Source organism: Dasypus novemcinctus, chromosome 5 (genome assembly GCF_030445035.2).
Source record: "Dasypus novemcinctus isolate mDasNov1 chromosome 5, mDasNov1.1.hap2, whole genome shotgun sequence".
Lineage (NCBI taxonomy): Eukaryota > Metazoa > Chordata > Mammalia > Cingulata > Dasypodidae > Dasypus > Dasypus novemcinctus.
In genome coordinates, this window is record NC_080677.1 from 108,725,352 (window position 1) to 108,742,103 (window position 16,752).

General features: G+C 39.3%; 1 protein-coding gene across 2 annotated transcripts in view; it reads right to left on the reverse strand.

Annotated features, from left to right (window-relative positions):
- Positions 1-4,407: 4,407 nt before the first annotated feature.
- The window catches only part of TMEM209 (transmembrane protein 209), a 54,492-nt gene continuing 42,147 nt past the window's right edge, over positions 4,408-16,752 (reverse strand). For both annotated transcript variants that reach the window (XM_058297354.2, XM_004463248.3), the window contains exons 14-15: positions 9,719-9,792; positions 4,408-6,344 (exon numbers count right to left, since the gene is read on the reverse strand). In XM_058297354.2, the coding sequence (XP_058153337.1) occupies positions 6,290-6,344; positions 9,719-9,792 (129 nt within the window). In that variant the 3' untranslated portion in view covers positions 4,408-6,289. The remainder of the gene's footprint in view (positions 6,345-9,718; positions 9,793-16,752) is intronic.

Sequence of the window (16,752 nt, forward strand, 5' to 3'; positions counted from 1 at the left end):
AGACAATGGGGGTGGGGCGGAGAGGGAGTAAATAAATCAATTTTGGGGAAAAAAGAGCCAAAAGATTTCTGGTATTTTGCATCAGCACCCTTTGGCTGGATAATACAGCTTTGAGGATGTCACCAATTGTGCATCCTACTTAAAACTTCTGGCCAAGATGTATTTAGATGGCTTCTTCTCCTATCCAAATGCATACCTTTTACTATTGACTCAATTTTCATATAGCCCATCAGAGAGGAAGCTTGGAAAAACAGAGAGGCCCATTGGCCTTCCCTTTCACAAGTTTAGATCTGGCCTTCGATTGCCAGCTTCTTGCGTCTTTTCTTTGCTATCAATACCCCAAATCAGAGAGAGCTCTTCATGGTCTTCAGTGTGGAAGGAATGCTCACACAAAATTCCAGTCCAAAAAAAAGGGGAGAGGTTGCTTTTCAAGTGAGTATTGTTTAGCCCAATTGTTAATTCAACAAATATCTATTGAGTGCATAACATGCACCTGCCCTCAAGAAACTCAAGCCTAGTAGAAGCTCCATCGTGCTTAGGACTTCCATCTGTCTGAGACTCTTGCAGTGGCCGCTGGGTATTAATTCTAGCATGGTCCCTCCATTGCACCTGCCAGGATAGGGTCAGGAAGGTCAAAGAAGATTAGCTGCTGGGGTGTGTGAGTGGAGAGGGGGTAAGTGTGGTGAAATGCAGATGTGATCAGGAAAAACTTACAACTTACTCAGGGAGAAACAGCAATTCAAATGAAAGGTAATTAATCTGGCTACGTAGAAAATATCTAGTGTATTATTTAAGAGACACTGTATTCTAGGATGTGGACTTTGCCTTTAAATTCTATCCAAAGCATTTGGTCTAAGTGGAGTTTAACCGTTACATTAAGGTAACGGTTTTAGGAGTTTTCAAAAGATGGCATTTAAAAAAAAAAGCATTTAAAGAACCCAGGCAGAACATTTAACTGGAAACAGAGCATTGTTCTGAATTTATTTTTAAGGGTGGTTAACCAACTTGAGATGGAAGCCATATAACACCTCCTCAAACCACTAGGTTTTGGGGCTGATGGCTTTAGTTCAGACTCTTCTGCCAAGTCTTTCTTTCCCAAGTTTGCTTGACTCCTCCTTCACCCCTCAGGCTGTCCAGTAGACAACCCCATCCCCATGAGAAATACAAGGGGCCTTTCTCTGGCGTTTCAGTTAGTAAGTTAATGCCTGTATTCCGGGCCAAAACAATCACAGAGCTGCCTGATTCCAGTCTACACACCATGTGTTTGAGGAAGAATCATGCCTGGCTGCAGCTCCTGAAAAAATAAGTTTTGCCCCCCACAGAACAGATCACCACCTTCTGACGTTCCTCCTATGGGATGTGTTCATGAAGAGTCTGATTCAGGGTTGTTATTTTTCCCTTCTAGTTTAGAAATGAGAAAGGAAGGTATACCAGAAAGCACAGCTTTCAGGATACAAGGGCAGTGCTGTCTAATGCTGGAGGATGGCCAGGACTGGGGTGGGGTAAGGAAAGAAAGAGCAGGGGGCAGATGCAGGTGGGTTGGGCGTGAGTGTGCCAAGGCCATGGGGATCTCCATTTCAGCGTGATCAGGAATAAGATGGTTGCTTTCCAATGCCAAAGGGGCCATTTCCTAGTTTTACACTAAGCAGTTATTTCAGAAGACTTTTTTTTAAATTTTTTTTTTTTTAAGATTTATTTTATTTCTTTCTCTCCCCTTTCTCCCTCCCCATTATCTGCTCTGTGTATATTCGCTGTGTTTTTCTGCATCCACTTGCTTTATCCGGTGGCACTGGGGAACTCCGTCTCTTTTTTCTTGCGTCATCTTGCTGTGTCACCTCTCCATGTGTGCTGCGCCACTCCTGGGTGGGCTGCCCTTTTTTCACACAGGGTGGCTCTCCTTGCACGTGGGGCACCCTACATGGGGGACACCCCTGCGTGGCAGGGCACTTCTTGTGCGTGGCAGCACTGTGCTTGGGCCAGCTCACCACGCAGGTCAGGAGGCCCTGGGTTTGAACTGCAGACCTCCCATATGGTAGATGGACGCTCTATCAGTTGAGCCACATCTGCGTCCCTCAAAAGACATTTTACAAGCCAGTTTTTCTTCACCTTTAAAAGCACTGTCACCTATTGTGTCCACTTTTAGCTTCTCAATTACGTGGAAGTGATGCAGAGTAACTTTATCTTATAATCAGAAACCACAGTGTAACAGATTCACTGTCCTGCCTCAGTTAGGGGCAGGGCTCAGTCCTCTCAAGTCTCAACTCACTTAGGCCATTGTCTCTTCTAGCCAGACTAATCTTGCAAGATGCAATTTGGTTTGGGGGCATGAATGGATTTAGTCATATCTTTAAATTGCATCCATAGCCTGCAAACTTGCTAAGAAATATCTTTGGGGTCACTGCACTCCTAGGTGGACAGGGCCCTGGGCATTCATCCCCATCCAGCTGCACTGGGCTCCTCTTCCTAACCCTGAGATGCCACCCTCTGTAGCATCAATAACTTGTCCCGTCTCAGATTAGTACAGTTCATTCAGTCTCGAAGCAGAATTACTGATGACTGCCCAGGGGTCAAATTAAAGATGTGGTTCAAAGCTAATGCCTAATATCCTGCAGACTCAAAAGAAAGCCACTGGCATATCCAGTTACAAGTGGCCCAAGAAGCCCAGGCACTGATTGTGCAAACCCCTCTCATTCTAACTGGGTAGACAAAACTCCACATAGAGCCTCCCCAGAAGCCAGCCCTCTGTTGTTTACTGTCAAGGACTAGGGAGAGGCAGTCCAGGGGCAGCTGTGACTGAAATCACTCAGAGAGGTATGTGGGCCAGTCAGCCTCTCCTGGTCCCTCCCAGTAGAACTTGTGGCACCTGGGACAATGCGCTGCGGCACGTGGTAGAGTGGCAGCACCCCCAGGTTACTGAGGAAGACCCCCAAGAGTACATGGAATTGGTGGCTTCATTTTCCTAACGCCTTCACCTTCCAAGCAGCTCCCCTGCTGCAGCTGTTCAGTTCTGGGAATGTTTCTTCCTCCTTATGTCTATTCTACCACAAAAGGAAAGCCAGTGTGGTTGGCTGCAATTCAGAAATTGCGAGGCTTTTCCCGAAAGGTAGTTTTAGCCTAGCCATCATCAAATCTCCCTGAACAGCAAAACAGCTCAGACTAGTGAAAAATCTGCTCTTTTTTCAGGCTGAGACAAGATGTGAGAACCCACTGTTAGACTAAAAAGTTATTTCTGAATCCATTCATATGCCTGCTGGGTGCCAAAGAAGTGGCACAGACCTAATCACTCTAGGGGAGAAATGACTTCTAGGTGGAGTGGCCAGGACCAGCTCCACCTGGTGGGTTTAATTAGAGTGGTCTCAAGGCATGGGAAGACAGCAGAATGGGATGGAGGCATCCCCAGAGAGTGATCAGGATGAGCAGGAGGCAGCAAGCAGAGAGCCCAGCACGCAATGAGCAGCCTGCACTGGGGGAGCTAAGGATTTGGGTGGATAAGGCCAGGTTTGGGCCAGATTGTGGAGGGCTTTAAATATCAGATTAAGGAATTTGTCAGGGGAATGTAATGATCAAACAGGTGTTTAAGAAGATGAATTTGAAGAGAATGTGCAGGATGAACTGGAAAATCTGGAAGCATGGCAACATTTAGGAGAATGTGAGATTAATTAGGTTGTTGCAGGAGCCCTGTGTGAGATGATACGGGTATAAATGAGCATAGTGCAGCAGAAATGGGAAGGGACAGCTGCAAGAGACATTGTTAAGAAAGAATGGATGAGGTTTGCTGCCTGATTGGATTGGGGACACAGGGAGCTCAAGGAATCAAAGAGGACAACAGAGTTTTGAGCATGGGCAACTGGTAGAACAATGAATAGAAAAAGGGATGTTAGAAGACAGAGCTTGTTTGGGTAATGTGAATTCAGTTTCAGACAGACAGTCTACAGGATAAACAAGCAAAGTGTATGCTGGGTAATGGGAAATGTAACACTAAAGTTTGGGAGACAAGTCATGAATGATGATGAATTTGGGAATCAAATGCTGCAATGCGACAAATGAAGTTGTGGAATGAATGAGATTTCTAAGGAAAAGCATACAAAGAATGGACACATTTAAAGTAATTCTACGCATGTCCTCTTCATTTAAAAGTAGGTATCAGTTTGAGAAAGCCAAGGAAGATAGCATTTTTATGTCTCAACAGGAGCTAAATTATAATTTAAACACCTCAGTATGCCCCTGAAACAAATTTGGCCCAAGTAATGGCTGATATATCATGGAGGAAAAAAATCGGTAAATAATGCAGTGAACATAATCTAAAAAGATCAATGGTTTCCATCTCACAAGGATGAGTAAGCAATGAAAAGAGAAACTTATGACAACTATCCTACAGAGAATATTTAATTAGAGAAAAGTCATCACTTTTTTGGGTACATGAATATTCAAAGCAGCTTTATTTGTAATTTTCAAAAGTGTAAACAAATACCTATACAATGGAATACTATACAGCAATAAAACAAAATCAACTATTGCTAAAAACTACAGCATGAAAAATCTCAAAATAATTATGTGTTGCAGTAGGATTTCATTTATATAAAATTCTAGTAAATACAAAGCATCTATACCGAGAGAGGTGCCTAACTGGTTGCCTAGAGATGGTGGTGGGGATGAGTAGGGATGGAAGGAATATAAAGGGTCATGAGGAATCTTTTGAGGGTGATGACAATCTACTCATTTTAACCCAAAGACCAAAATATTGATTGTATTTTGCTGTGCATTGTCTTTGTGAAGTATGAATTCAAATTAATTCACCAAAGAATTTTTATAAAAGATATATACCTGTTGTAAGCACAAACTTCTGTCAAGAGAAGTTAATATAGGAAAGCTACTTAAGAGTACTACAATCCACGTTAGACTTAAGATGCAAACACTTTTTCTAGTGTGTATCCCTAGTTGTTTGACATGTCTTTAGTGTATACTGTATCTTTTGATAGTCACCTTAAAAAATATTATAGCTTTGAATTCTTAGACTAAAAGCTACCTTAGACCCAAGAAAGAACATCTTTTGTTTTTTGTACTGTTAAAAATTTTTTCCTTATTGTTTTTAATAAAGTATATGCAACTGTACAGTGACTGTTGTTCCACTGTGTTCCATGACATCTTCAATAACTTTTGAAATAGAAGACTTAGATTTTAACATATTTATATATTTAACATTGTTGATATTTTTTCTAAAATAACATAACAAATGTATTTAACATATATCAAAAGCAGTTATGTGATTGGAAATTGTGACATCTTCCTTTTTTTTGGACATCCAGCTTTTGAAAAACCAAAAACAACTTTTTGAAAAACATAATATACAAATTACACAAAATGAGATGCATATATAAGACCGACACACAGCTATTCAGAAGATATTGTCTTTAGCTGTTTCTTGATTTACATAAAGTGATGGAAGTAGTCTCTAATATGTCAATAAAAAAATAAGTATATACATAAGAAACTAAAGGTGGGGAGCCGAGTGAAAATTACAAACTTGGTAATTTCTCACTCTTGGCTATTTTAAACAAATCTAAAAAAGTTAAACAGAAAGGATATCATTATGATCTTAAATATTTCACAATAATACAGAATAGTGAAATTCAGTTGTTAAAACTAAAAGCAGTGAAGTCTCTTTTGATGTCCTCAGACTCCTAATACCTAAATAGTTTATTTCTACCAGCTAAATTTAACCCAGGAATTGACTTTTTAAGCACCAATATTGTCGAATTTCTTTTAATAATATTTAAAAATATACACGGGCTAACACTATTTAGAAGTTAATCTCATTTCTTTGAATATGCATCTTGGACTGATGTGCAAAACAACGGAAAATAGAGAGATAGAAATACTAAATTAGCAATGTGTATGTTCTTTTTACTTTATACTAAAAATAACACTACTGAAAAAAATTTTGCAGTGAAAGAATCAGGTGGATGACTGATTTGGGGATTACAATGAAAAAGGAGAGAGAAACACTGTTTTTGGTCAATAAAAATCTGAAGGGTTGCAGTTTTGCTGGCAACTAAAAACTGTGAAATGCAATATAAAATTGAAGACAATGTATAGAATGTTGGCATAGAAGAGGTATCAGACATATTTTCACAAGGAAACTTCATAATAGCATCATTAAATCTAAAGAGTTTGTAACATATACACATATGCACTTTATTCAGAAGATGCAGTGACTAAGAGATGTTTAGATTCAACTTCTTCTGGTTCAGTCAAATTGAAGTCCAAATGTTTGGAATTGAAAGACCCATTACTCGCCAAAAATCCACAAAATATTTACACCAGATAGACCAAGATTAACTCTCCTATAAAGAGAAAAAAACAAGTTTTAATGGAACCAATTATCAAGCAATTAGTCTTTTTTTAATTACTAAAATAAGAGTCTTACAAGGAATACATGTGTAACTGATGACATTTAATGCTATTCTGCAATGTTACACAAAGTTTATCAGGTGAACTGTAGTAATACTAATTACTTTCTTCAGACATTGTGCTTAAACCTTAATTTAGAATAATGGATTTATGTGGTGTTGAAAATTAAAATTTTTAGTGGACTTTCAAAACTATCGCACCAGATAATAGAGTTTCCAAAATAATTTTAGCAAGAAGTAAGATTAAAGTGTAAATTAGGGAAGTGGATGTGGCTCAGGGGACTGAGCTCCCGTCTACCACATGGGAGGTCTGGGCTCGATTTCTGCTGCCTCCTAAAGAAGACAAACAAGACAGCGAGCTGATGTGATAGGCTGATATGATAGGCTGACATGATGAGCTGATGCAACAAAATGATGCAATGAGATGATGCAACCAAGAGACACAGTGAGGAAATACAATGAGAGATGCAACAAAGCAGGCAGTTGAGGTGGCTCAGGTGATTAGGGCACCTCCCTCCCACATGGGAGAGCCAAGACTCTGTTCCGTACCTCCTTAAAAAAAAGAAAAAAGGAGACCAGCCCACAACAGACAGACACAGAGGATATAAACAATGAGGGGTGGGGAGAAATAAATAAATATTTAAGAAAAATAAGTGTAAATTAAATTTAGAAGATGGGAGAGAGAATTTTACTTATCTAACAATATAAGAAATCAGCAGAAAATGCCCAAAACTCAAGAATCAAGGGAGAGCAGCCTACATCTATTATGTGGAAATAGGGAGTTGATATGAGAAGAAAAGTCTAAATAGTATAAATAGCTCATTAAGAGAAGTTAAGTACTTTAAAGACTACATCATGGGAAGTGGACTTGGCCCAGTGGTTAGGGTGCCCGACTACCACATGGGAGGTCCGCGGTTCAAACCCCAGGCCTCCTTGACCCGTGTGCAGCTGGCCCATGCGCAGTGCTGATGCGCGCAAGGAGTGCTGTGCCACGCAGGGGTGTCCCCAGCGTTAAGGAAGCCCCACACGCAAGGAGTGCGTCCGGTAAGAAGAGCCGCCCAGTGCGAAAGAAAGTGCAGCCTGCCCAGGAATGGCGTTGCCCACACGGAGAGCTGACACAAGATGACGCAACAAAAAGAAACACAGATTCCTGTGCCGCTGACAACAACAGAAGTGGACAAAGAAGAAGACGCAGCAAATAGACACAGAGAACAGACAACCAGGGCAGGGGGGTGGGTGGGAAGGGGAGAGAAATAAATAAATAAAATAAAATAAAATAAAGACTAATAATGGGGTTAATAATTAAAAATTCAAAACTGTATTCTTTTTGGCCTTCCATTTTTCTGCATATGACAAATTGCATATAGCACTTGACACAAGTTTTGACAATAACAGAAGCAGACAAAGAAGACAACGCAGCAAATAGACACAGAGAACAGACAACCAGGTCAGGGGGGTGGGGGGAAGGGGAGAGAGAAAAAAAAAAGACTATATCATAATAATGGGGTTAATAATTAAAAATCTAAAACTGTATTCTTTTTGGCCTTCCATTTTTCTGCATATGACAAATTGCATACGGCACTTGACACAAGTTTCATGCTATCATAATAAATCGCTTCTGCTTCAAAATATTAATTTGAATCTACACAAGATAAATTTTCAATTAAAATGAAAATATTGTCTATTTAAAATGTTTCTAAATTAATTCTTTACTTCAAAGTAGGCTTTCAGAAACATGGTTACCTGAAGAGTAATTACGAAACAATGCATTTATAGCATATTCCATCTTTCAAATTTACATATTTACGTATTTATAACTAAATATTCCTAGAAATTTTAGAAAAAAAATCTGTATGTACCGATATGGAAATGTTCAATATTTACCATAAAATTAAAAAGTAGGTTAGAAAGTAATGTTTGGGAACAATGTATTTTTGTTTAAAAAACAAAATCAACTTATTCCCAGAAAGTAGACTGGAAACGTAACCTGAAACGGGTGACATTGAGTACCTCAAAGTGGGATGACAGAGACTGAGCAGAGGGGAATTTTCAGTTTCTAGTTAATAGACTGGTATACTGTTATATATGATTTAAAAAGCTGATAAATGCTCATATTTGTTCATAATTTCTGTCCATGTCTGTTTTAATCTTTGTAATCTACTATGTTTAAGGACAGGAATCTTGCGTTCTCTAGCCAGCGCTGTCCAACAGAAACAAAATTAGAGTCACAAATGCAATTTTAAATTTTCTAGTAGACACATAAAGTAAAAAAGAAACAGGTGAAATTAATTTTTAGTAATATATATTTCATTTAACCCAATATATTCAAAATCTTATTTCAACATGTAATCAATACAAAATTATTAATGAGATGTTTTATATTCTTTCCTTTGTACTAAGTCTTTGAAACCTGGTGTATATTTCACTTATGGCCCATCTCAATGTAGACTAGTTGTATTTCAACTACTTAATGCAATATGTGGCCAGTGGCTACTGTAATGGACAGCACAGTTCCATGAATTAATCTCTAAATTACAAAGGATGCCTAAACAAACTTAAAAGAGGTATAGCATATCAGAACTGGAACTGACCAAATATTTTCTAGTCCAGGCCCTTCATTTTACATTTTGTTAGTATAAGGTTACTTAGCAAGGGCAGAGCTGAAACCAGAGCCCAGGTTTTCAGACTCAGAAGCCATGCATTATCAGAAGATTCTTCAACTTTAGCTGGGATCCACTTATTTCAAATATTATTTGACATAGTAACATTTAGAACAATAAAAATAATAATACAGTACTTCTAAATTTATTGTTAACATCATTTGAGCTTAATAAATAAGAAAGCAGACAATTTTAATTGACCATTTTTTCATCATCCCATTTAACAATTATAGTATGTAATAGGTACTGAGCCAATCTCTCTGGAAGTGGACACTTTTTGCAGAAGATTTTGTGCCTGAAATAGAATGACTTGAAAAAACAGACTCCAAGTTTCATTTTTTGTTTTGAATTTTAAAGTGGCAAGAACCTGATATATATCTATTTCAGAGTTGTTCCTCTGGGAAACACAATTTTAAAACAATGATATGGTCCAAATATTTTTTTACCAAGGAAAGAGGTTCTGAGGGGTTAATGGACTTGCCCAAGATCACAGAACTAGTTAGAAAGCGCTGAGCCAGTGCTAGAGCAGTATCTCTTGTTGTTCAGTCCTAAAATCTTTTCAGTATAGAGTACTATCTTCTGCAGAATCTTAACATAGGAAGAAAAACAGTAAACAAAATAAGTTGTGTTTAAAGCCTAAATACCTACCCAAGCATTCCAGACTCTTTGGTCTTTATGATGTAGAGGAACATTAACAATGTATGAAACATATTATTTCTACCCTGGAACAAAGACAAAAAAAGAGTGTAAAATTTAAACCAAATCAAAGATTAAATCTGATGGTTAATGCAGATGCTACTAATTCACATTCTACTATCTCAACTAATTCACACTTTGATTTACTTTGTGCTAAGAAGTGGGAATATTGTGGTGAATAAAATAGGGAGGGTCTGGGGAATCAAAGAAACTCTGACAGGAAACCAGGAATTATAGTGTGTTAAATGTTATGAGAGAGGAGGTGCAGGGTGGAATGGGACCAAATAGAAGGTATCTAACCTAGATTGGTGAGGCAGGAAATGCCTTCTTGAGGAAGAGATTGTTCAGCTGATAAAGATAAATAGACTGGGAGGGTCCACACATGTAAACAGCATTTACAAAGATTTGGAGAGTAGGCTTCTCAGGTTGATACCCTTTACACTACACACATGAAAAACCTCCATACCCAAAATTAAATAGCATAAACCAGAGTGTTGCAATTAAAAAAGTTTTTAGTCATCTGTCAAAACGCACTGTATACAGACTTCCAGGAGGATGGTGGATTGAAAGACACAGGACTCTCTTCTCTCTCAGAAAAGTAGCTAGAGGTCAGGCTGAAACAGTTTCGAAAAAGATATTCTGGGGTTTAGGACACCAGGTGAAGGCTGGACACCGCCCAGAAAAAAAGGGGGACAAAGGAAGAGAACTGCTACAGCAAAACTGTGCGCTGAAACCAGCGGCTGCTCCTGCCGGCACCCTCCCCCACACTAAAGACACATTAGAATTCTCAGGTCTCTGAGCCCGCTACAGACAAAGGGGGCTCCAGGGATCCAGCGCCCCAGGAAAGGGGAGAGAGACACATAGCCTAAGGCTGACTCAGCTTCTGACCCACAAATTTGGTCTGCTGTGTCCCACCAGCCCTTCCAGAACACGTCGGGTTGATCCATTGATTGCCTTGGGAGACGGCAAGGACTAAAAGGTGATCCACTACGAAAGAGATCCCACCTTCCTAATCTCTCTACTAACCCCGGACTGATTGTTGAAGACAAAGAGGGGAGCAGAATAATTTCCAACTCAGGAAAAGGGAGGGGGCTGCCAGAGAAGGCTGGAGAACTGTCTCTGAGACAGTTTGAATTACAAGGCTCTTAGACTCCAGGCAGGAACCTCTATCACATTGATCTGGTATGCGTTGCACCAAACACAGTTTGTAAAAAAGAATCCACCTGTGCAGGGAATATTAAAGGAAGCCTTAGTGCCTGAAAGAAAAAGACAGGAGAGAGAGGCTTGGAGGAAAGTATATAAGAATGAATAGCGGAAAGGATAACCAAGAGTAAAATGACAAAAATATAATGACATATGAAAACCAAAGAATAAAATGGTAGAAGTAAATAGTGTATTTACAAGAATATCATCGAATGTGAATGGATTAAACTCCCCAATTAAAAGAATAGGCTGAAAGAATGGATAAAAACTATGAGCCATCCATATGCTGCTTACAAGAGACACACCATAGATCCAGGGATACAAACCAGCTGAAAGTGAATGGATGGAAAAAGATACTCCACGCAAATAGTAACCAAAAAAGACAGGGGTCGCTATACTAATATCAGACAAAACAGACTTTAAATGCAAAAAAATTATAAGAGAGACAGAATACTATTATATATTAACAAAAGGACAATCCACCAGGAAGAAATAACAGTCTTAAATATCTATACACCTAACCAGGGTGCCCCAAAATATGAGGCAAACTATGGCAAAACTGAAGAGAGAAACAGATATCTCTACAATAATTGTTGGAGATTTCAACATACCACTGACATCATTAGATAAACAACTAGGCAGAAGATCAACAAGTAAACAGAGAATTTGAACAATATGATAAACAAACGAGACCTAAGAGACATATATATAATGTTGCATCCAAACTCAGCACTTCTCAAGTGCCCATGGATCATTCTCTAGGATAGACCACGGTAGGGCACAATGCAGCTCTCAATAAATAGAAAAAGACTGAAATTATACAAAGCACTTCTCAGATCATAATGAAATGAAACTGGAAATCAAGAATAGAAAGGAAAGGGGAGCTAATGTAGCTCAGTGGTTGAGCACCTGCATCCCATATATGAGGTCCTGGGTTCAATCTCTGCTACCTTCTAAAAAAAAACACAACTGTTGAATTTTGGGAAGTGGACTTGGCCCAGTGGATAGGGCATCCGCCTACCACATGGGAGATCCGTGGTTCAAACCCCGGGCCTCCTTGACTCATGTGGAGCTGGCCCATGCACAGTGCTGATGCGCGCAAGGAGTGCTATGCCATGCAGGGGTGCCCCCCCCCCCGCGTTAGGGGAGCCCCACACGCAAGGAGTGCGCCCCATAAGGAGAGCCGCCCAGCGTGAAAGAAAGTGCAGCCTGCCCAAGAATGGTGTTACGCACACAGAGCGCTGATGCAGCAAGATGACGCAACAACAACAAAAAGAAACACAGATTCCCGTGCTGCTGACAACAGAAGCAGACAAAAAGAGAACATGCAGCAAATGTACACAGAGAACAGACAACTGAGGCGGGGGGGAGGGATGGGGAAAGAAAGAAATAAAATAAATCTTAAAAAAAAAAAAAGAATAGCCAGGAAAAAAGTAAATTTGCAATGTGTGGAGGCTAAACAACACATACCTAAATAATCAGTGGGTCAAAGAAGAAATTGCAAGTGAAATCAGTAAAAATATTGAGGCAAATGAAAATGAGAATACAATTTATCAAAACTTATGGATTACAGAGAAGGCAGTCTTGGGAGGGAAATTTATAACCCTACACGCCTATATTAAAAAAGAAGCACTAACTTCAAAGATTTAACTGAAGTAGAGAAACTAGAAAATAGCAAACCAATCCCGAAGCAAGAAGAAGGAAAGAAATAATAAAGATTAGGGCAGAAATCAATGAATTGAGAAAAAAAAATTGAGAAAATGAACAACACAAACACCTGGTTCTTTGAGAAGATCAATAAAATTGACAAATCCTTAGAGAGACTAACAAAGAAAAAAGTAGGATGACGGAAATATATACAATCAGAAATGAAAGGGGGGAAGTAACGAATGACTGCACAGAAATAAATTTAACCATTAGAGGAATATTATGAGTAACTGTATGCTAACAAACCAGACAACCTAGATGAAATGGGTAAATTTCTAGAAATGCACAACCTACATTGATGCTACAAGAAATACAAGAATTTAACAAACCAATCACACTTAAAGAGATTAAACCTGTCATCAAAAATCTCCCAACAAAGAAAAGTCCAGGACCAGACGGCTTCACAGGTGAATACTACCAAGGATTTCAAAAAGAATTAATAATAATCCTGTCTAAACTATTCCAAAAAGTTGAAGAGGAGGGAAAATTACCCAACACATTTTATGAAGCCAACGTCATCCTAATACCAAAGACAGATAAAGATACTACAAGAGAAGAAAACTATAGACCCATTTCTCTAATGAACATAGATGCAAAAATTCTAAACAAAATACTTACAAATTGAATCCAACAGCATATCAAAAGAGTTACACATCACGACTATAGCAGTTTGATATGGTTATGAATTCCAAAAATAGATATTGGATTATGTTTGTAATCTGGTCTGTGTCTGGGCATAATTAAGTTATGCTTAGGGCTTTGATTGGGCCATGTCATTAGGGCATTGAGTCTCCACCCCTTGGTGGGTGAGGAATCACAGATAAAAGGCAAGGCAAAGAACAGAGCTGAGGGTTTTTGATGTTGGAGTTTGATGTTGAAGCCTTAAACTGGAGCCCCAGCAGACGTCGGCAGCCATCTTGCTCCAACATGTGAAAACAGATTTTGGTGAGGGAAGTAACTTATGCTTATGGCCTGGTATCCGTAAGCTCCTACCCCAAATAAATACCCTTTACAAAAACCAACAGATTTCTGGTATTTTGCATCAGCACCCTTTTGGCTGACTAATACAGAATTTGGTTCCAAGAGTAGGGCCTTGCTTTTGCAATTACCAAAATGCTGGAATGGTTTTATAAATGGGTAAGGGGTATTTTTTGGAGGAATTGTGAGTTAAGACCTACAGTGCTTTGAAGAGGCTGTTGATAACAATATGAATGCTAAAGAGATTTTTTATGATGCCTTAGAAATAAATGATGAAACTATTATTGGAAACTAGAGGAAAGGCGATCTGTGTTTTAAAGTTGCAGAGAATTTAGCAAGATTAACTCCTGGTGTTTTATGGAAGCAAAAATTGAAAATGGTGAGCCTGGGCATTTAGCTGAAGAAATTTCCGAAGTAAACCCAGAGAATGAGCCTTGGGCTTCTCCTTGCAACTTATAGCAAAATGCTAGACAAGAGAGATATACTGAGGACTGAACGGTAGGCACAAAGAAAACAGAAACTAATTCTGAAAATTCCAAGCCTCTGGAAATCAAGCTCCCAGATGAAAGTGCCCCATTGGAGGGTTTAACTGAAGTTGGAACTTGTAAATCAGGACTGAAGATGTAGTTATCTTAGAAAGACTTGTGGAAAGTCTTACTGTCTGAAGGCTTGGACTCCTGCTTCTTGCATGCTAAACCAACAAGGTTTTTAAGAGAACTGTATTAATAAAACCACTGTCAGCTTGGACTAAAAGGGACATGGGAAGGAGAGCGTAAAGGAGAAACAGCTTTAAGAGGAAAACTATGGAAGCTGAGATCTGGAATTAAGGTATCACCTTGGGCCAAGAGAAGAAACCCACTCGTGTACAAAGAGGGTGAGTTTGCACCAGCAGTTGAAGAGGGTGGATATTCCCACCCAATGTTCTGGGACAGTTTTGCTGCCCCAGGGTACAGGGAGGGTGGACCTGTCCTCCATGGATTAGGGAAGGCCAGGTGGTCAACTTCTTGCTCTGAGAGGGTTGAGCCTGTATGCTAAAGGTTAGGGAAGGCCAGGTGGTCAACTCGTTGCTCTGAGTGGGTTGAGCCTGTTTGCCAAAGGTTAGGGGATATGTTGTCTTCATGTCACTGTACTAGGGGGTTAAAACTCCAACCCAAAGCTTAAGTAAGGTGTGGAAATCACCCCAACACTCTTGAAGGGTGAGGTCTGGAGCTTGGGCGACATTGAGATGTTTGATGAGGGTGGAACCAAGAAAATGGCCATTGGAAAACCTGGTGGGAAGAGTGGGTCCCCATATGGCACCAAGGAGAAGAAACCATTATCTTAAGAGTGACTCTCAGACTGAAATCGAATGGAGGATGCCCTGCAGATTTACTGAACTGTAGAGGACCCGTAACTCATGTTTCCCTCCCAATTTCTCCTTATTGTAATGAAATGTTTATCCTTTGTCTGTCCACTTGTATATTGGAAACAGATAAATGGTTTCTTAAGTTTCAGATGTCTATAGCAGACAGGACTTTGCCCCAAGACAAACTATTTCTTTAAATTGATTGTGATATGATTTAGTACTTGCATTATTACTGATTTAAGGTTTTTTCAAATACTGTAATGTCTTTTTGGAATTCAGAGGTGGAGTATAGCAGTTTGATATGGTTATGAATTCTAAAAATAGATACTGGATTATAGTTGTAATCTAGTCTGTACCTGGGCATGATTAAGTTATGATTAGGGCTTTGATTGGGCCACGTCATTAGGGTGTTGAGTCCCCACTCACCAAGGGGTGGGGACTCACGGATAAAAGGCATGGCAAAGAACAGAGTTGAGGGTTTTTGATGTTGGAGTTTGATGCTGAAACTTTAAGCTGGAGCCCCAGGAAGTAAGCTCACAGAAGAAACAGAAGCAAGCCCCAGGAAGAGAGGAACCCTGAGCCCAGGAAGAAGCAAGCCCTGGGAAGAGAGGAACCCTGAACCCAGACAGGAGCAAGACCATAGAAGAAAGGAACCTAGGAAGTCTGAACCCTTGCAGACGTCAGCAGTCATCTTGCTCCAACATGTGAAAACAGATTTTGGTGAGGGAATTAACTTATGCTTACGGCCTGGTATCTGTAAGCTCCTACCCCAAATAAATACCCTTTATAAAAACCAACCAATTTCTGGCATTTTGCTTAAGCACCCCTTTGGCTAATACAATGATCAAGTAGAATTTATTCCTGGTATGCAAGGCTAGTTCAACATAAAAAAATGAATCAACATAATATATCACATTAACAAATTGAAGGGAAAAAAAACCACATGATCTTTTCAACTGACACAGAAAAGACATTTGACAAAATCCAGCATTCTGCCTTGATAAAAACACATAAAAAATTAGGATTAGAAGGAAAGTTCTTCAATATGATAAAAGGCATATATGAAAAACTCACAGCTAACATTATACTCAATAGGGAAAGGATGAAAGCTTTCCCTCTAAGATCAGGAACAAGACAAGGATGCACAATGTCACTATTATTAATATTATCCAACATTGTATTAGAAGTTCTACCTCGAGCAATTAGACAAGGAAAAAAAATTAATGACACCCAAATAGGAAAAGAGGAAGTAAAATTCTTACTTTTTGCGGAGGACATGACCCTATATTTAGAAAATTCTGAAATGCCTACAACAAAGCTACTTGAGCCATTAAATGAGTTCAGCACAGTGGCAGGAAACAAGACCAACATGCAAAAATCAATAATGTTTTTGTACCTTAGTGCTGAAAAATCTAAGAAGGAAATCAGGGAAAAAATTCCATTTACAGTAGCACAAAAAGACTCAAATATCTAGGAATCAATTTAACCAAAGAAGTACAGGACCTATATGCACAAAACTACAAAAATGTGCTAAGAGAAATCAATGAAGACCTAAACAAATGGAAAGACATCCCATGTTCATGGATTGGAAGACTAAATATCATGAAGATGTCAATCCTACCCAAACTGATTTATAGATTCAATGCAAAATCAATCAAAATTCCAACAGCCAAGGGAAGCGGACTTGGCCCAGTGGATAGGGCATCCGTCTACCACATGGGAGGTCTGTGGTTCAAATCCCGGGCCTCCTTGA